The sequence below is a fragment of the Ochlerotatus camptorhynchus genome, unplaced genomic scaffold (assembly GCF_037179485.1).
Source record: "Ochlerotatus camptorhynchus isolate MF236.1 unplaced genomic scaffold, CSIRO-AGI_Acam_v1.1 ptg000500l, whole genome shotgun sequence".
NCBI lineage: Eukaryota > Metazoa > Arthropoda > Insecta > Diptera > Culicidae > Ochlerotatus > Ochlerotatus camptorhynchus.
Window position 1 is genome coordinate 110,500 of NW_027040985.1, and position 20,814 is coordinate 131,313.

The 20,814-nt window shown below is 40.7% G+C and overlaps 2 protein-coding genes across 8 annotated transcripts in view; both read left to right on the top strand.

Moving 5' to 3' along the window:
- Positions 1-20,814, top strand: part of LOC135712667 (uncharacterized) — a 269,423-nt gene that overhangs the window by 75,905 nt on the left and 172,704 nt on the right. The gene's annotated exons all lie outside the window — the stretch shown is intronic.
- On the top strand, positions 14,211-14,790 carry LOC135712672 (uncharacterized). Its single transcript, XM_065235616.1, has 2 exons — positions 14,211-14,393; positions 14,452-14,790. Exons 1-2 carry the CDS (start codon positions 14,211-14,213, stop codon positions 14,788-14,790), a joined length of 522 nt encoding a protein of 173 aa, XP_065091688.1.

The window sequence follows — 20,814 nt, forward strand, 5'->3', positions numbered from 1 at the left end:
GAACGACAAGCGATGTTGTGGCGCAGCGAACGGGAGCGCAAGCTCCCCGGTAAGTTGTTAAATTTCTTCACCGGTTACAGAGCAACTTCTGCTGGCTCGTATTCCACAGATGTTCCTTAATGCTACAGTGACATCGAAGCCCGCTGCGATCGTATGAAATGGCTAGCGGCTGTTGATGACGAATTGCGATCCATGGAGGCGAACGGTGTGTGGAAGATGACGCCCTGTCCACGTGGCGTGAAACCTCTCAAATCCAAGTGGATATTCCGTGTGAAGGAAGACGAAGATGGCCAGGCCGCTCGATATAAAGCCCGACTAGTAGCGAAGGGCTACCTGCAGCGTTATGGAGTTGACTTCGAGGATACATATGCACCGGTGGCGAAGTTACCAACCATCCGGACTGTGCTAGCTGTAGGCGTCCACAACCAGTTCCATTTCCATCAGATGGACGTTAAAACTGCCTTCTTGCATGGAGATTTGAAGGAGGATATCTATATGGATATTCCTGAAGGCGTCCAGGCTCCAGCAAATATGACCTGCAAGTTGCTGAAATCATTGTATGGATTGAAGCAATCTCCACGATGCTGGAATGAAAAATTCAACAGCGAACTAGTCAAGATGGGTTTCAAGCGGTCCCGCCATGACTACTGCCAATACACACGATGCGAAGAAGGAGACGAGCTGTACGTTGTACTCTATGTGGACGATTTGCTAATCGCAGGGAGGAAATTGGAATCCATTGCACGTATGAAGGAGAAGCTTTCGACCGTGTTCAGCATGACTGACTGTGGAGAAGCACGCCACTTTCTGGGAATGATGATAGCGTACGATCGGCAAACAGGAGTTCTTCAACTTTCGCAAGAGGCGCACGTGGCAAGAGTCTTGGAGCGTTTTGGACTGGCTGAATGCAATCCAGCTAAGTCACCAATGGAGAAGGGACTGCAATTGCAACGAGAGGGGACGCCAACTGAAGAACCCTACAGGGAGCTACTAGGCAGTTTAATGTATATTATGCTGTGCGTTCGGCCGGACATCTGTTTTCCAGTAGGGTATTTGGGGCGCTACCAGCAAAAACCAACAGAAACACACTGGCAGTGCTCGAAGCGAATCGTTCGTTACCTGTAGGGAAGTGCCAATGCTGTATTGAAGTTCGAACGTGCTGACTGGGCGGCCGACAATGAAGATCGAAAATCAGTCACGGGATACGTCTTTAAGGTGTTTGGATCAACGGTATCATGGTGCAGCAAGAAGCAAACTACAGTTGCTATTTCGTCAAGTGAATCCGAGTATGAAGCTCTGAGCGCCGCTACTGCAGAATCCCTGTGGTTATCTGGAGTACTTGAAGATATGAAGGCCAAGGATCCGAAAACAGCTGTCACCATATTCGAGGACAACAGAGGCTGTATTGGAATGGCGAATAACTTGGAGACGTTACGAAGTAAACACATTGATGTTAAACACCATTTCATCAGGGATCATATTGCCGAAGGACGCATCGAAGTGGAATCTATTGGTACTCGCGAACAATTAGCTGACATATTCACCAAGCCATTGGACTCTGGACGCTTTCAAGAACTACGGATGAGTCTAGGGCTACACGATAGAGAGGGGATGATATCCAAGGAACCTGGAAGCCAGAAGCAATCGTTTAATTCCATCTCAGTAGTCCTGCTTATTTGACTTTTCATTTTTCTGTTCCATTATCAAACTGTCCTTCAAATAAACCACACGTTAATTGGAAGAGCTCTGCTTTCACTCATTAAAATTGTTTATGTCAAAAAACACACTTTTGTTTAATTTTTCCTTAAATACATTATTTTTCTGTAGAACTTTGTCTCGATCAGAAATGCCGTTTCCGAGGTACAATTTTTGAAAAATAAAAATCAAGATACAAAAAGGTTAAATTTAAGCAAAAAGGATAACCATTGTCCATAACAAATAATTATACAAATCATACAAATCGGAGAAGGTCGGTTCAAAAATTGAATTTGTTTTCGTTTTTTTTTTCCTGCAACTGCTCGTAGGATACAACTCGTTGATAAACAGTGCAGTGATGTCGGACTTAGCTCGGCATATTGCTTTCAAATATACGAACCTTGAAGTAAGCTGACATTGCTGTCCTTGATTGAATGGGCTGTGGGCACTACAAGTAATGGTATTCAATCAGTTTTATTTTACCGAATACTTGTATATTATTGAACCGTCTATTCCGTGAAATATAACTTTATTACTTTTTTATGACCATCCCCGCCGCCCCACCTTCCTTGTGCGCTATTGTGCTAGGTCATGGTAAGTTGTTTAATAACCCATCTCGCATTTCATAAATAAAGCTTCATCGTCTCGTGTGGCTACTGGCGGAGATAACCTCTCTTACTCTGGCAATGTAAATCTGTGCCAGTTTTGTATGTATTGAAAGAGCGCATTTTTAATGCTTCCTTTTGTTCGAGTAACCCGACAAAAAATTCCTTTTAATCCTTTCATATTTTTTTTTTCTTCCTTTATCAGGGAGATTTTCAGCCGTCAGTCGAATTTCGTCTCTTGATTTTGAGTCACCATATTATAAGCTCTCAATATCAATTTGAGAAAAGAAACATGATCTAGTGAGTATTTGATCAGAAATGCCATGCGACGACGACGTCCCATCACAGCATTCAGGCAACGTAATGCACAATTTAAAATGTTTTTTTTTTCTTTCGGGAAGCCGCTGGTGTACGTGACTAGTTCAGGGGTCCCTTTGGTTGATTACCTTCACCGTTTTGAATCATCATTCAATCGAAATTGCAGTGTTGTTGACTGGGGATGCATTACGATATAAGTTAGGGAACTACTTCGGCAAAAGTGCCTATTTCCGTCTTATCGAGCGGAAAACATGATTTCGAAGTTAATGGTCTTTGTTTGGTACTTTAGTCTAAAAGCTACAATACAAAGTCTATAAGAACGCATAGAGCTTGAATTCGTAACGTGTCAATTATTCTCGAAAAAAAAAAACGTGTGATTGAATCAATCATGCAGTCAAGCTTTTGCATTCATTTGAAATACATCTATCATAAATTACGCATAAACTGTTTTCCGTTAGTTCTCCACAGAGGACAGTGCGTTCAAAAACCTAGAAATCCCTTTCACAGACTACAAAATGGAGTATCTGACACAGAAAAACATGTCTCGTATATGCATTTAGAATCACATCCGAAATCCCCCCCCCCCCTTTTTAGCATACTCAACACATTTTTTCCTAAGCCTCGTCCCAATCAGAGAAAAGGCAAGAAATCCTGTAAGCATTTTTTGTGTTGAGTAATGCTTAAAAGGAGGGACTACAGATGTGATGCATAAGCATAAATAAGGGGACCGGCAATTTTTTCAGTGCCAGGTAATCTATTCTAAAGTCTGTAAGAGGGAAATCACAAATCGCATGTCATTGAAATTCATGGAATGTCGAGAGATTGAGCTCGTGAAAGAGGATTTTCTATCTCAAATTAGTAGGGCAGTAAATTGGGTAAAAAATGCATGGATGTAAACTTTTTTTATTAAACTGTAGCTTGTTTAACAATACTTTCTGCATAAAAACTGAATGACAAAGTCCATGAATGGTTTCCTTATGTTGTCTTTCCCTTTTTTTGACCTAAATATGCAACGCCATCTGTGTGAAAAATAGCCCTAACTAAATGGTTATCTGTCGTTGCGAGAAATCAGCGATGAATGTGAAAAGTGTCATCGAAGTGTTATTAACGTGATCATTTTTACTTAGAATCTTAATCTACCTGCATGAGTGGCAAGATCCATGCTCCATTTTGCCATTCCAGGTGTCTGGAAGCCATTTTTTCATTATGACCTCAAGGACTTGGATACAATCCGGATGAATGGAAATTGAGTAATCTGAGATGAAATTACTCTAAAAGTGAACAGTATATTTTACCGTTGAACTATGGCTAGACCAATATGATACTGCCGAACATTATTTGACCATATAGGGTAGGGATCAAAGGCTGGTCCTGCGGTAGATCCGGAGCATGTGGTCAATTCAGGAAACTCATCCTAAAGCTCCACGATTTTTGACGTAGGACTACGTCTGTGATTTCTATATGCCGGTACACTTTGTGAAAATTATGAAAGATTTTGAACGATAATATCTAAGCTGCCCCTGAACCAATTTCAATAATTGTATCACCAATCGATCAGATATGTTTCTACGCATCTGTTAAAATTAAGACTTTATCATTTTTCAAAATTTCATTATTGAAACTGTTGCTTTGATAATTAAAATTATCACCGATTGCCAGTGAAAAGCGATCTCCCTAACACAGATTTCAAAGTTGAATTCCATCCGGTCTCAAGAAACGGTGTTTATTCAACCACCGCGTGGTGAGCGGTGGTGTTCTCCAGTACACAAAGAAAGGCTCCTCGCAAGCAGCTAGCTACCAAGGTTGGCCTCAACCGCTGATCGAATTCAGTTCCAATCACCATGTGTGGTGGTATCCGGTGGTCGGCATCAGCTGCTGCAGCAGCAGTGCTTTCGGCGCGTGGCGTTGAACATTGTTCTCCAGTACACAACAAAAGGCTTCCTGCAAGCAGTGAGCTGGAGCCCACATGAGCATCCATAGAAGGAGGAAGAAGCCGCACCGCTATTGATCGGAATCAGTAGCTCTTCGTGAGTCGCTGTGGGCCATCTATGCCAAGCACGTCACGCTCATTCCAAACAACATACAGCTCACCAGCCTTATCTGTGTTTAGCACCCTAATAGCTCAGCATTACTCAACCATCACGACAAAACGGTCCATTTCAGGACCACCATAAATTTGTAAAAGAGTATTTTTTGGACATTTGTCGAGGTCGTCAATTGGATCTCAGTTCCCATATCAAGATAGAGCTGAAATTAGGGCGTAACAGCTTTTGTAAACAATGAATTCTAGATAGAGCTTGAATTAGGGCGTAACAGCCTTTGTAAACAATGACTTCTCTCGTTGATTTCTCGGAATTCAAGGCACGCCTACACAAACCAACATATCCAACGGGTAGAAGAAGGCTTCCTCTACTCGATGGTGATGTCGATTTGCCAGGGAGAGCCATGACTTCCGAGAAATCATTGAGAGAAGTCATTGTTTACAAAAGCTGTTACGCCCTAATTCCAGCTCTATCTAGAATTCTTTCGATGATGTCTTGAAAGTCAAGGCTCGCTAACGCAAATCAACATCACCACCAGGTAGGGTGAGACTTTCCCTACCTGACGATAATGTTGGTTTGCGTGGGTGTGCCTTGAATTCTTAAAAATCATCGATAGAAGTCATTGTTTACAAAAACTGTTACGCCTAATTCCAGCTCTATCTAGATATGTTTAAATCTAACATAGTAGGGGAAATGTATGTAATGTCGGCCTAAATGTCCCTAATTTCGGCCCATACATAAATTCAGCAATCGACTAAATTTTCAATAGCGACCAAAAATATCTATTAGTACCGTTCCAATGACGCGTTCATCTAGATAAAATTGATAAATAGCAGATGTTTAGCGATGGGTCCAATCTTAGATCCATAGGCCAACATTAGAGCCATTTCCCCTATGTACTTTAAGGCAGCATTGGGGTGCGATTTCAAAAACAAAAGTCGGTCGTGGCATGAAAGTGGTCTGTGTTGATCCAGAGATGATGGATTTTAATTCTTAATACGCCAATCGATAGGAATTTTTTCTACGAGTCTGTTAAGTTTAAGACTTTATCATTTTTCAAAATGTCACTATTGAAAATTAACGGATGTGCAACTGTTGCTATGATTATTAAAATTATCACCGATTGCCTGCGAAAAGCGATTTCCCTAACACAGATTTCAAAGTTGAATTCCAACCGGTCTCAACAAACGGTGTTTATTCAATCACCGCGTGGTGAGTGGTGGTGTTCTCCAGTACACAATGAAAGGCTGCCTGCAATCAGCGAGCTGCAGCCCACATGAGCATCCATAGAAGGAGAAAGTAGCCGCACCGCTATTGATCGGAATCAGTAGCTCTTCGAGAGTTGCTGTGGGCCTATGTCAAGTGCGTCATACTAAAGAGTATAAACAGCTAGAACCCCAGTCAAACACAAAACACAAGCTCCTGCTGCAGTTAACAAATAAGATTTATTATATAAGACCACGTAGTCTTACGTCATCATTGGGTACAATCCCATATTTAAGGCTGTGCCTTGTAGTTTTTTCACTAGTTTACTACTGTGTTTCAAAAGTAATTTACAACGTGTATCCACCATTTTACCTCGCATGGCCAAATGCCAGTCCTCCAGAAGATCCGGATCATCCATAAAAGTGCTGATTCCGATAGCTTCTAGGTATAAATTATCCAAACCTAGTGTTTCCTACCCGTGACATCCCAGGAAATTTCCAATATATCATGTGTTAACACAAAGAACTAAAGTCGGAAAGTTCTGGAAGTTACCATAGAAGACGTGGAGGACTTTCTTTTGGATTTGAACACTGGGACACTGGTGCGAAGCAAACACTTAGATTCGTATGTTCTTTGGTGAGGGATTGTAGATAACTGAAATCTTTATTACATTTGACAGCCCCTCCCCTTGGCTAGTTTTCAACCTGGACGTTGGTGGGCGGGCCTAATCTTATGCTTCATAGTGGAGCGTTGGAGACGGTTGGTTTAGGTCCGGCATCGTTGGCCCATGCCGTGGCAAAATAGCGTCATGAGCATGCGATGAGGATTACTGAGCTGCCCCTCTCTGATGAACCATTTTGCATGAGAGAACCAAAGTTCTAGCCTGAAGTGATAGTATCACACTTGTTACTCCTTTGTTTGATAGCCACGTCATAGTACGCTTACGTATAGGCACTGGCGTTGGGTGCGATACTGGCGGATTTTGCCGCAAATCACTCTTATTTTATTTATTTTTACGGAGATAGAATTATTTGGGTTTGCAAGGGAATTATGCTATTGTAATATTTCAGAAAGTGCCCAACAGTACTCCTTCTACTTGCGTGACAAGCTTTCGTTGTTGTTTTCATTGAGGTATTACTCAGGGAACAATATTAAACATCATTTTTGTACATGGTATTGCAACTAATCTTATATGTGCTTCATTTAGATTTGGGATAAGTGTTTGAACTATGGCTCGGGATTTCCACTGTGGCGTGCTTCTATTGTGACAAACCCATACGTATTTTTATGGTGCGACATAGTGGAAACGTGTGAGCATAGTTGGAGCATATCTATCTATCTGTCTGTCTGTCTGTCTGTCTGTCTGTCTGTCTGTCTGTCTGTCTGTCTGTCTGTCTGTCTGTCTGTCTGTCTGTCTGTCTGTCTGTCTGTCTGTCTGTCTGTCTGTCTGTCTGTCTGTCTGTCTGTCTGTCTGTCTGTCTGTCTGTCTGTCTGTCTGTCTGTCTGTCTGTCTGTCTGTCTGTCTGTCTGTCTGTCTGTCTGTCTGTCTGTCTGTCTGTCTGTCTGTCTGTCTGTCTGTCTGTCTGTCTGTCTGTCTGTCTGTCTGTCTGTCTGTCTGTCTGTCTGTCTGTCTGTCTGTCTGTCTGTCTGTCTGTCTGTCTGTCTGTCTGTCTGTCTGTCTGTCTGTCTGTCTGTCTGTCTGTCTGTCTGTCTGTCTGTCTGTCTGTCTGTCTGTCTGTCTGTCTGTCTGTCTGTCTGTCTGTCTGTCTGTCTGTCTGTCTGTCTGTCTGTCTGTCTGTCTGTCTGTCTGTCTGTCTGTCTGTCTGTCTGTCTGTCTGTCTGTCTGTCTGTCTGTCTGTCTGTCTGTCTGTCTGTCTGTCTGTCTGTCTGTCTGTCTGTCTGTCTGTCTGTCTGTCTGTCTGTCTGTCTGTCTGTCTGTCTGTCTGTCTGTCTGTCTGTCTGTCTGTCTGTCTGTCTGTCTGTCTGTCTGTCTGTCTGTCTGTCTGTCTGTCTGTCTGTCTGTCTGTCTGTCTGTCTGTCTGTCTGTCTGTCTGTCTGTCTGTCTGTCTGTCTGTCTGTCTGTCTGTCTGTCTGTCTGTCTGTCTGTCTGTCTGTCTGTCTGTCTGTCTGTCTGTCTGTCTGTCTGTCTGTCTGTCTGTCTGTCTGTCTGTCTGTCTGTCTGTCTGTCTGTCTGTCTGTCTGTCTGTCTGTCTGTCTGTCTGTCTGTCTGTCTGTCTGTCTGTCTGTCTGTCTGTCTGTCTGTCTGTCTGTCTGTCTGTCTGTCTGTCTGTCTGTCTGTCTGTCTGTCTGTCTGTCTGTCTGTCTGTCTGTCTGTCTGTCTGTCTGTCTGTCTGTCTGTCTGTCTGTCTGTCTGTCTGTCTGTCTGTCTGTCTGTCTGTCTGTCTGTCTGTCTGTCTGTCTGTCTGTCTGTCTGTCTGTCTGTCTGTCTGTCTGTCTGTCTGTCTGTCTGTCTGTCTGTCTGTCTGTCTGTCTGTCTGTCTGTCTGTCTGTCTGTCTGTCTGTCTGTCTGTCTGTCTGTCTGTCTGTCTGTCTGTCTGTCTGTCTGTCTGTCTGTCTGTCTGTCTGTCTGTCTGTCTGTCTGTCTGTCTGTCTGTCTGTCTGTCTGTCTGTCTGTCTGTCTGTCTGTCTGTCTGTCTGTCTGTCTGTCTGTCTGTCTGTCTGTCTGTCTGTCTGTCTGTCTGTCTGTCTGTCTGTCTGTCTGTCTGTCTGTCTGTCTGTCTGTCTGTCTGTCTGTCTGTCTGTCTGTCTGTCTGTCTGTCTGTCTGTCTGTCTGTCTGTCTGTCTGTCTGTCTGTCTGTCTGTCTGTCTGTCTGTCTGTCTGTCTGTCTGTCTGTCTGTCTGTCTGTCTGTCTGTCTGCGTCGAACTAAAATATAATAAATAGGTATAGGTCAAAATCAAAAGTACTTGAGACACGTTAAATTTTAGATTACATACACAACTGCAGGTACTTTATAAAGCATGGGTTATAATTGGTTAGGTAGATTAGAGATTTCAATTATATATTAAATTAGGCTAATGAGATATCATAATCATCAATATCATAATATAAAGCTTTCAAAAGTGTGGTTATGCTCTATTCTTCTAATTTTGGTTCTTAAGTTTTTCACTAGATATGTCTTGTTCACGAAGGTACAACATATAACACCACCCCCCCCCTTGCAATAGGTAATATTCCAACAAATATTTCTAATATTTGTTTCTAAATTTTCTTGCATCCCTTGCTAGAAGCAAGCATTTCAAATGACTTGTATTTTTGATTCGATTTAGGTGCAAAATAATAATTGATTGCATCGCAATATTTTGCACATTTCTTGGTGCCATTCATTAACCGGCGAAGATCAATTAATCGATAGAGTTAGAATATTGTTTTTGATTCCAAAAACTAGTTGACTTTGAGAAGCACACAAAATATAAAGGTGATTGAATTTCTATTCGATTGCAATACTCTCAAATTAATTCTAGTAAGAATAAGAAAAAAAATCTAATGGGAATGTTCGATTGGCTCAGATTTTGACAGTTCATTTGGCTCAAAACATTCTCTCCGCCCATCTCTCCCTCTGAGTATTTCTAGTTCATACATAGATCGCGTGACACACATCGAGAGTTGCCTGCTTCTGTTGATAGTCAAGTGAACACTGTTCTATCAAATTGCGCGTTGAATATGGTATTAGCGAAGTGGAAAAATAACTTGGAGTGTAAAGATACGATTGTTGCTGTTTTTTTTGGATCCAAAACGCGCTTTTGAAACAATTTCTATGCCCTTATTGTTAAGATCAATCAAACGAGTACTGCATATAAATGGTTTGAAAGCTATTTGTCTGACAGAACTCAACGGACTGTTTTTAACGATTCTGTTTCCAGTCCCGTGGGAAATAACCTTGGAGTGCTCCAAGGAAGTGTATTAGGGCCTCTGTTATTTATTATGTATATTAATGACTTGCGACGTGTTCTACGATTTTGCGACAATAATCTTTTTGCAGATGATACTGTGTTATTGATTGCAGCTAAGGATTTAGAAGTTGCCGTCTCACACTTGAATAAAGATTTGCAGTATCTTAGTAGATGGTTGAAGTGTAAGCAGTTAAAATTGAATACAATTAACACTAAATTTATGGTAATTTCGTGGAATCGATTAAATGAGAACGTCTCTGTTGTAATTGATGATGACATATCAAACGTTCAGCAATACTTACAAAATTCAAAAGACACTGAATTTCACATGTTAAAACTGTCTTTTGAACAGTTATCCATTTTTTTTATGAATTGACAAATTATATATCTTGACGAAGTTATCTCTAACGGATTATTTTATATGGATAGCTGTTATAACGACTTTTTAATAATTATTGTAGCACTGCAAACACTATTTCTTTTCGCCACGATGGTGATGATGGATTTTTAATATTTGATTTAATTGTAGTAGATTTAAAAAAAAAAGTACTCTACTAAGGTTGGAGCCTCGCACGCGTATTACGGATATAGATGACTGAATTTTAAATTTCATTAAAAAAAATGCAATTTTGAAGCTTATTTGGTTTGGTTTGGTTTGAGTTCGTAGTAAGTTTTCTAGCAAATGTTGGGGGTTCGTGAGCATTCCTGACATTGCTGAAAATTATGATAGCATCAGATTGCGGAGTTGCTAGTGTAATAGGATGCTTTGTTGATTGTTCTTTAACTCTTGATTGCTTGTAATAAAGGGCGAACACGAAATTATTGCGACACCGAAAATGTCATGCCAATTTTCTTATAATGTTTAGAATCAAACCAAAATTTTAGGGTAGTTTTATACATATATTTACTTCAAAAATCAAAAGAAAAGTTAATCGATGGAGCCTTGAGTGTAAAATTGAACGCATTTTCGCTTGATGCCCTCCATCAAAGTCTTTACAGTGTCATCCGGTACCAGTTTCTCGGTTTTTTTTTCATTTGCTTAACATGTCCTTCTCGTCTTTCACTGTCTTCTTGCTCTTCCGAAGTTCCCGCTTCATTATTGTCCAGTACTGCTCCACCGGGCGCAGCTCCGGACAGTTTGGCGGATTCATGTCCTTTGGAACAAAATGGACAGAATTGGCCTCATACCACTCCAGGACACTTTTAGAATAGTGGCATGATGCCAAATCTGGCCAAAATAGCGGAGCTTCGTCGTGCTGCTGCAAGAACGGCAAAAGCCGCTTCTCGAGGCACTCAGATTTGTAGATCTCGCCATTTACTGTGCCCTTTGTCACGAAAGGCTCACTCCTCAGTCCGCAAGAGCAGATGGCCTGCCAAATGAGATATTTGGAGGCGAACTTCGACATTTTCTTCTTCTTAAATTTGTCGTCCACATCGAACTTGCTCTTGCCGGTGAAAACTCCAACCCCGGAATTTGCTTAAAATCGGCTTTTATATACGTTTCGTCGTCCATCACACAGCAGCCATATTTTGTCAGCATCTTCTCGTAGAGCTTCGGTCCCCGAGTTTTAGCCGTCGATTGTTGCCGCTCATCGCGGTTAGGGAAGTTCTGTACCTTGTATGTATGTAGTCCAGCTCTCTTCTTTGCATTCTGGACGTAGCTCTGCGACATGCCGATCTTTTTAGCCAAATCACGGCTTGAGACGTTGGGATTTGCTTTAATCATCCGCTTCACCTTTCCCTCCGTCTTTTTGTTCTCCGGTCCCGGTTTTCTTCCAGCTCCTTTGCCGTGGTCCAACGTCAACCGCTCCTGGAACCGCTTCAACACTCTGGAGACGGTTGAATGGTGAATGTTCAACATTTTTCCCAACTGCCGGTGCGACAGGTCAGGAAATTCCAGGTGCTTGGAAAGAATTTGTTCTCTCAACTCGCGTTGGTTCACCTCCATTTTCGTTGAATCGAAAAACACGACTTCGAGTTTGACAGCATGTACACAATACACATCAATGAGAAAGTGTGCAAAATTTGGTTGATTTTTACCCAATGGTAAAAAAGTTATGCCCTGTTGAATGTGTCGCAACAATTTCGTGTTCGCCCTTTACTTATGAATATTTTAGGTGGACAAAAAGGTAGTAAGTAAGTAAGTAAGTAAGACGCCTGAGCTTTTTCACATTTATATCGATGTGAACCAACTGTAAACTCTAGAGGGAATTTGTATCTGTAACTGTAACCAGTTCGATTTTGTTTGCTAACCTGGTTCAAATGTCATATTTAATTATCTTAAAGATAAATCGTCCAGCTCAAACCTTTGTAGGGGTAAAAGGTGGGACCATCATCATCACTTTTTTTAAGTGTGAAATGCGCAATATTAATCACATTCACGAATTCCCGATGAATGAGAACGGGGGAAAATCGAAAACGACACTTAATTACGGAAGGTATCAATCAAACGTGTTTCGCGTATACTCTCCGGTGTATACTTACTTCGAAAAGTGATTCGCGTGACTGCGATAATTGCGGTGTACGGACGAAGCACGCTTTAAATCATGTCATTAAATTTTGAATGCATTATGAGATGTCATTATAAAAGTTGCATGCTCTGCAGGTCCCCAGCGTGGACATTGTTTTCAGTTATGTTTTGGCTGATCGTTGGAGGGTGACTTCTTCGTTAACATATTTGCTTTGAACGAACAATAACCTAGTATTCGACTAATTCCTTGCCTTTGTTTCGCTTTCTCCTTACAGGTAAGTCACTTCAGGGACATTCATCCATCGTAAATCGAATCAAGAAACGACCAAGCTTCGGTGATTCGATACAGACAATAGGAAAGAAGTTTCCGTAAGACATTGTTCAAGGTTGGTTCAGGTAGCTCCAAGAAGATGTCAAGGATCCTGGAGTCTACAATGGCTATTTGTGTTGTTTTTTAAGGACATGCTCAACTAGGAAATCTAGATAATTCACACAAATTGTCACTATATCTACGAACGGATTGTCTTAAGGACGTCGGTCGGTGATCCAAGAAGGTCAACTGAGAACTCATGTCAAACGTATAGATTAGGGGCTTTGGATGAGAAATCGATTAAGACGCAGCAAGACTATGCTGGAGACAGCTGGGTTCGATTCCAGGTCCGGGCTTTTTTTCGAGTTCCAAAAATTTCTCGATATCCCTGGGCATAGAGTATGATTGTACTTGTCACACAATTATGCTAATGCAAAAATGATACAGGCTGAGAGAGCTCTCAATTGATAACTGTGAAAGTGCTCAAAGAACACTATGTTGAGTCCTGGCGTTTCCAGCAGGGACGTAATAAAGCCAAAGAAGAAGAAGAAGATAGGTTCTTATGAAGGGTGAGAATGTAATGAATGAAAAAATGTATGGATGATTGTCACTCAAGAGGGAGAGGGGAAGGGTCTAAAACCTTTGAAAAATCATCTACGTATTTTTTGAATAGCCCGTCATCAATAGAATTTTAGGTGAACTTAAATCAACATTGTAGCAGTTCCACGCCAAATGGCGATTCGACAAGACTGGACCTTCTCCGTTTTTCATGAAACTTTCCGTAATTGTTTGTTATGGGCAATGATTCACATTTTTGCCAAAATTTAACCATTTTGGATCTTATTTTTTTTAAATGGCATCCTTGAAATTTTTATAAAAAATTCAGCACGGAAACGCCAACAAGGTTATTTCGGCAAAATTATCGGCAGTTGTGGTGCATTTAAGGGGATTGAGTTATTTATTTTTCTACTAGGTTAAGTAATCCAGTTATGGCACTAATGCTCCAGTTTTTGGTTCTCTTATTTGAGATGAATTGAAAATTAAGATAGGGCCAATTAGGGAACCTCTTGGGCTAAAAACCGGTTCACTCAACCTACTGTTTTTTCTTCTGCATCGCTTCATATTCCGCCAGATCAGGCCAATGCTTCAGCCGTTACTGGTGCCAAGTAAGTGGGGGGACATTCGTGTCTTGTCCGAGATGAGATTTGAACTCGTGACTTTGGTGTGAAAGGTACTACGATTTCAGAAAAACTGTTACGGAAAAATAAGACTTGCAGCTGTTGAGCTGTTCTCCTCTGATACGCATTATGTTTCGGCTGACGATCAACATCCGTGATCTGTATTCTCTCTCTAAAATCATGTTTGCCATTATTTTACACTTTTAAAATATTTGATGAATATCAATGTTCTATAACATAGCCCGTTGAGCTGCCTTTATTGCTTTAAATTGCGCTTACGCACATCAGTACCACCCTTGTAAATCATTGCCGTGTCCAGTGGTACTTAAGCTGCTAACAGATCATTCGATCATGTTAATTAGTACCAGCTACAATATATAAATTAACACTATTAATTCAGACTGAACACTGCTCATCCGAAAGTCGAAAGACCTCCACCGAACGCAATGTTGCTGCCCGGTTTACTCTTCACTATGGCGGCCCTCTTCCGGTCCGTCCAGCCGGATGGAATCTCCGACGTCACCTTCCAACGGGTTCAGCAAACCATTGGATTCGATATCATGAAGTCGAACCTGCGCATCACCAAGCTCAACCGGACCTGCGCCGTTATGAACGGCACCATGAACATCTTCGTGAACATGGACAATCGCTTCACGGTAAGAAGACCCATCCGGCGTACATTTCCTATAATTCTAACGTGAATCCGATTGGAAGTTTCAAATTAAAAGTGCCTACAGCCGGCTCGGCAACAACCAATTCAACGAGTACCCGATGAAGATCCCCGAGCAACCGTTCTGTCAATTTCTGAACGATAGCTACCGGGACTATCAGGAGCTGTTCAAGCAAACCACCAACCTGCCGCAGGTCGATTCCGGGGGCTACTGTCCGCTGCCAGCGGCGAACTATTGGTTCAAACACGTTGTGGTGAAACCGAAAACCATGCCGCAGATGATCCCGGAAGGCTACTGGCGGCTGACGGTGCTGTTCACCGGACCAGAGGGTGTAGCCGACCTGCAGCTGTTCCTCAGGGTGTCCAAGGAGTCGTACTTTTAGGGGGTCAGAAGGAAGGTTCGCGGGAATAGAATTTGGCAATAAATGTGCAGTTCCGCAAATCTCGACAGTCGATTATCCAGAATTTGTCGATCCAGACAATCCGATCTGCTTAAGAGTATCTACAGAACGCTCCACTTCGTTGTAAGCGAAAACTATTTCCATAGTGAATGTCCAATGTCACTCTACATGTTGTTATGGAAGTTCTCATCAGATATTCAATGTCATAACTTGTTGCAACGACGAAGACAAAGCTGCATGCTCGTTGCCTGTTGTTGATTCTCGGGTTCAGAAATCGAATGATCTGGAAACTGGTTCTGCTATCTCTTGCTGGAATTCTAGTTTCATTAAGACTTCGTCATTCTCTACGATGGTTCGGTATCCGCTGCAGCCTTGGTTGGGTGAGAAACGATAGTTTAACACAAACCGCAAGTCCCATGCTGCCATGGACGGATTTCACGGTGGCACCCTCTCAGATGCCAGATGACCATTTGAGTAGGGCGGAACATTTTTTTTTAATTTCTACAAGAAATCATAGTTCAACATTGATAAGACGTTAAAAAATGTGGTTCAAGATTGATTTATAGATAATTTCAAAACATTAACCTAACATTTAATTAACAATTAACCAAACCTATTTTCTACACTGCAAAAAGATGAATATTTGTTTAAACACTACCATATGGTATTTTTGGAACTGGGATGAGGTTTAAAGGTCGGAAATTGTTGTTTGGCTCCATTATTAAGTCTAGCAAAATTATCAAATACGAAATTTCCAGAAAATTTGACAGAAATTCGGGGAAATTCCGATAACTTAAATGAAGTTCCGAGAACTTTCCTTTCCTGGCTCGTTCTGAAATTTTCAGAGTAGTTCCGAGAAGTTTAGGGAAGTTGCATGAATTTCAAAGAATACTTCAATGTCTAAGAATTTCAGGGAGCTTTTGGCGAGGCTTTAGATGAGTTTCTAGAACTTCAATAAAACTTCGAAACTACTGGTTAGCAATTTACCAAATACCAGTGGAGTCGCGTAACCTCACTTTTTACCTGTGCAGCAACTTTTAACAGATTTAATGCCATATTCATACTCGAATCGGTTGAAAAACACACTCAATCTTCTAGTTAACTCGATATCTATCCATTGCGAGCAATATTTTGATAATTGTTTATGTTTTGAGAGTTGATGCACAGGTAGATTGAGGTTAAGGCGACGCAACTACCAAATACAGTTTCCTTCTAAATGACTTAAAGTTCTCGGAACTTCCCTAAGATCCCGTAATTTTGGTGAAGATATCTAGAAAACTCCTTTTAAGATCTTCGAAAATCCTAGCCGTATTTGAACTCTTTAATAGTTCCCTGAACGTCCCTGAAGTTCTCCGAAATGTCAACTGAAATTTCAGTCACTTACCTCAAGTTAGCATGACTTTCTTTAAATATACGGAATTTTTCGAAACTTCGCTGATAATACAACAATAGCCAAGGAGCTTTCGGAACGACCCTAAAAATCTAGTAATAGTTAAAGAATACTTGGCCCATTCTAGAAGTACTCGGACTTCGCAGAACATTCTAGAAATTACAGAGCATCCGGTAATTCCGACAACTTTAAAAAAATCCGAGAATTTTTCTGAAGATCTGCGAACTTACCAGAAATTCCGTAAACTTCCAAGAAATTCTGAAAATTTCAAGAAATTCCTGAATTTCCGAAAGCTTCCCAGAATTATCGAGCGATCTGTAATGTTTGAGTTTTTCTCTAAAATCCTGTAACTTCCCAGCAAATCCGAGAACTTCGCATACATTTGAAAACATATTAGAGAACCTTCCAGAAGTTTCGCTAGCTATTCAGAAGCTTTGGGAACCGCATCGAATTCCGGGAACTTCCCATAAATTTCGAGAACTTCACAGAAGATCGAACAACTTCCCAGAAGTTCTGTGTACTTCTCACATATTCCAAGTTCTTCTAGATCTAGATCTTCTAGATCTCGGAATGTCCCAGAAATTCCGAGAGTTTCCCATACGACCTTCGAACTACCTAACAGATCTGAGAATTTCCCAGAAATTCCTAGAACTTTCCAGAAAATCCGATAATTTTTCAGAAGTTATAAAAAATTCCTAGAAGATCCGAGTGCTTCCCAGAAATTCTGAGAGCTTTCCAGAATTCTCGAGAGCTTCTCAAAAGTTCCGAGATTTTCTCGGAAGATCTGAGAAATTCTTACAAAAATCCGTGCATTTACAAAAAAAAAAAATCCGAAAACTTCCCACAAATTCCGAGAGCTTTCCAGAAGTTCAATAGACTTTCCAGTTGATTTAAAAACCTCCCGAGAACTTTCCATCAATTCCAAGAGCTTTCCAGAACGTCAAAGAACTTCTTAGAAGATTTGTCAATTTCACAGAAGATCCGGGGATTTTCCATAAATTTCGAGAACTTCACAGAAGATCAAACAACTTCTCATAAGTTTTGTGTACTTCTCACATATTCCAAGTACTACTAGATCTAGATCTTCTAGATCTCGAAATGTCCCAGAAATTCCGAGAGTTTCTCAGAAGACATTTGAACTACCTTCAGATCTGAGAATTTCCCAAAATCTTTCAAGAAAATCCTATAATTTTCCAGAAGATCTCAGGAAATCTTAAAAGTTCCAAAAACTTCCTAGAAGATCCGAGTACTTCCCAGAAATTCTAAGAGCTTTCCAGAATTTTTGAGAGCTTCGCAAAAGTTCCGAGAATTTCTCAGCAAATTTGAGGACTTTCACAAATATCCGTGCATTTACAAAAAAAAAAAAATCCGGGAACATCCCACAAATTCCGAGAGTTTTCCTTTCCGAGAACTTCCCATCAGTTCCGAGAGCTTTCCAGAACGTCAGAGAACTTCTTAGAAGATTTGTCAATTTCACAGATTTTGCGGGGACTTCCCATAAATTTCGAGAACTTCACAGAAGATCGAACAACTTCCCAGAAGTTCTGTGTACTTCTCACATATTCCAAGTAATACTAGATCTCGAAATGTCCCAGAAATTCCGAGAATTTTCCAGAAGACCTTTGAACTACCTAGCAGATCTGAGAACTTCCCAGAAACTCGTAGAACTTTCCAGAAAATCCTATAATTTTCCAGAAGTTCTAAAAACTTCCTAGAAGATCCGAGTACTTTCCAGAAATTCTGAGAGCTTTTCAGAATTTTCGAGAGCTTCCCAAAAGTTCCGAGAATTTCTCAGAAGATCTGAGGACTTCTCACAAAAATCCGTGCATTCACAAAAAAATAAAAAAAATCCGAAAACTTCCCACAAATTCCGAGAGCTTTCCAGAAGTTCAATAGACTTTCCAGTTGATTTAAAAACCTTCCGAAAACTTTCCATCAATTCCGAGAGCTTTCCAGAATGTCAGAAAACTTCTTAAAAGATTTGTCAATTTCACAGAAGATCCGGGGATTTCCCATAAATTTCGAGAACTTCACAGAAGATCAAACAACTTCTCAGAAGTTTTGTGTACTTCTCACATATTCCAAGTACTTCTAGATCTCGGAACGTCCCCGAAATTCCGAGAGTTTCTCAGAAGACCTTCGAACTACCTAGCAGATCTGAGAACTTCCCAGAAATTCCTAGAACTTTCCGGAAAATCCAATAATTTTCCAGAAGATCTCAAGAATTCTCAAAAGTTCTAAAAACTTCCTAGAAGATCCAAGTACTTCCCAGAAATTCTGAGAACTTTCCAGAATTTTCGAGAGCTTCCCAAAAGTTCCGGGAATTTCTCAGAAGATCTGAGGACTTCTCACAAAAATCCGTTCTTTCACAAAAAAAAAATCCGCAAACTTCCCTCAAATTTTGAGAGCTTTCCAGAAGTTCAATGAACTTTGGAGTTGATTCAAAAACTTTCCGAGAATTTCCCATCAGTTCCGAAAGCTTTCCAGAACGTCAGAGAACTTCTTACTACAAATTCTGGTGACTTCCAAAATTTCCAAGATCTGCTCAGAATTTCCGACAACTTCTCCCAAATTCTAAAATTCCCTATCAGCTCCGAGGCTTTCCTGAATTTCCGAAAGTTGGTCAAAAATTCCGAGAACTTCTTAAAAGACTTGCCAATTTCCCAGAAGATTCGAGAACATACTAGAAATTCTGAGAACTTCCAAAACATTCCGAGAACTTCCCAGCATTTCCGACAGCTTTTCCGAATTTCCAACAGATTCTTACCAGATGCGAGCACTTCCCAAACAATTTTGAAAACTTCCCATCAGTTCCGAGAGTTTTCCAGAATTTCCTAAATCTTGCAAGAAAGTCCGAGAACCTCTTACATGATTTGCCAATTTCCCAGAAGATCGGATAACTTATTAGAAATTCTGATGACCTTAAAAAAATTCCGAGAATTGCGCAGGATTTCCGACAGCTTCTCAGAATTTCCGATAGATTCTTACAAGATGCGTGCACTTCCCAAAATATGTCGAAAACATCCCATAAGTTCCAAGAGCTTTCCAGAATTTCCTAAAGCTTGCCAAAAAATCCAGAACTGCCAAAAACTTTCCAGAAAGTTCGAGACTTAGAAGACCAATTTCCCAGAACATCCGAGAACTTACTAGGAATTCTGAGAACTATAAAAAAAACCGAGAACTGCACAGAATTTCCGACAACTTCCCAGAATTTCCGACCGATTCTTACAAGTTGCGAGCACTTCCCAAAAATTTCGTAAAAATCAGTTCCGGGAGCTCCCCAGAATTTCCGAACGCTTGCAAGTAAGTCCGAAAACCTCTTACATAATTTGCCAATTTTCCAGAAGATCCAAGATCTTACTATAAATTCTGAGAACTTCCATAAAAATCCGAGAACTGCCCAGAATTTCCGACAGATTCTTACAAGAGACGAGCACTTTCCAATTTTTTTTAAACTTCCCATCCCTTCCGAGAGCTTTCCAGAATTTCCAAATAGCTTGCCAAAATGTCCGAGAACCTCTTAGAAGCTTGGAAAATTTCCCAAAAGATACGAAAATTTTCTAGAAATCCTGGTGATGTTAAAAAAAATCTGGGAATTGCCCAGAATTTCCGACAACTTATCAGAATTTCCAACAAGATGCGAAAACTTCCCATCAGTTCCGAGAGCTTTCCAGAATTTACGAACGCTTGCAAGAAAGTCCGAGGACCTCTTACATGATTTTCAAATTTCCCAGAAGATCCGAGATCCTACTATAAATTCTGAGAACTTCCAAAAAATTCGAGAACTGCCCAGAATTTCGGACAACTTCTCAGAATTTCCGACAGATTCTTACAAGATGCGTGCACTTCCCAAAAATTTCGAAAACTTCCCTTCCGTTCCGAGAGCTTTCCAGAATTTACAAAAGCTTGCCAAAAAGTCCAGAAATTCCAAAAACTTTCCAGAATGTTCGAAAATCAGAAGATTTTCCAATTTCCCAGAACATCCGAGAACTTACTAGGAATTCTGAGAACTTCCATAAAAATCCGAGAACTGCTCAGAATTTCCGACAACTTCTCAGAATTTCTGATAGATTCTTACAAGATTCGAACACTTCCCAATTTTTTCGAAAACATCCCATCCGTTCTGAGAGCTTTCCAGATTTTCCAAAAGCTTGCCAAAAAGTCTGAGAACCTTTTAGAAGATTTTCCAATTTTCCAGAAGATACGAGAACTTTCTAGAAATCCTGGTGATGTTAAAAAAAATTCCAGAATTGCGCAGAATTTCCGACAACTTCTCAGAATTTCCGATAAATTCTTACAAGATGCGTGCACTTCCCAAATATTTCGAAAACTTTCCATCAGTTCCGAGAGCTTTCCAGAATTTCCTAAAACTTCCTTAAAGTCCGATAAAGTATTAAATGCCAAAAACTTTCCAAAATCTTCGAGACTTAGAAGACTATCCAATTTTCCAGAAGATACGAGAACTTTCTAGAAATCCTGGTGATATTAAAAAAATCCAAGAATTGCCCCAAATTTCCGACAACTTATCAGAATTTCCGACAGATTCTTACAAGAGGCGAGCACTTTCCGAAATTTTTTAAAACTTCCCTTCCGTTCCGAGAGCTTTCTACAATTTC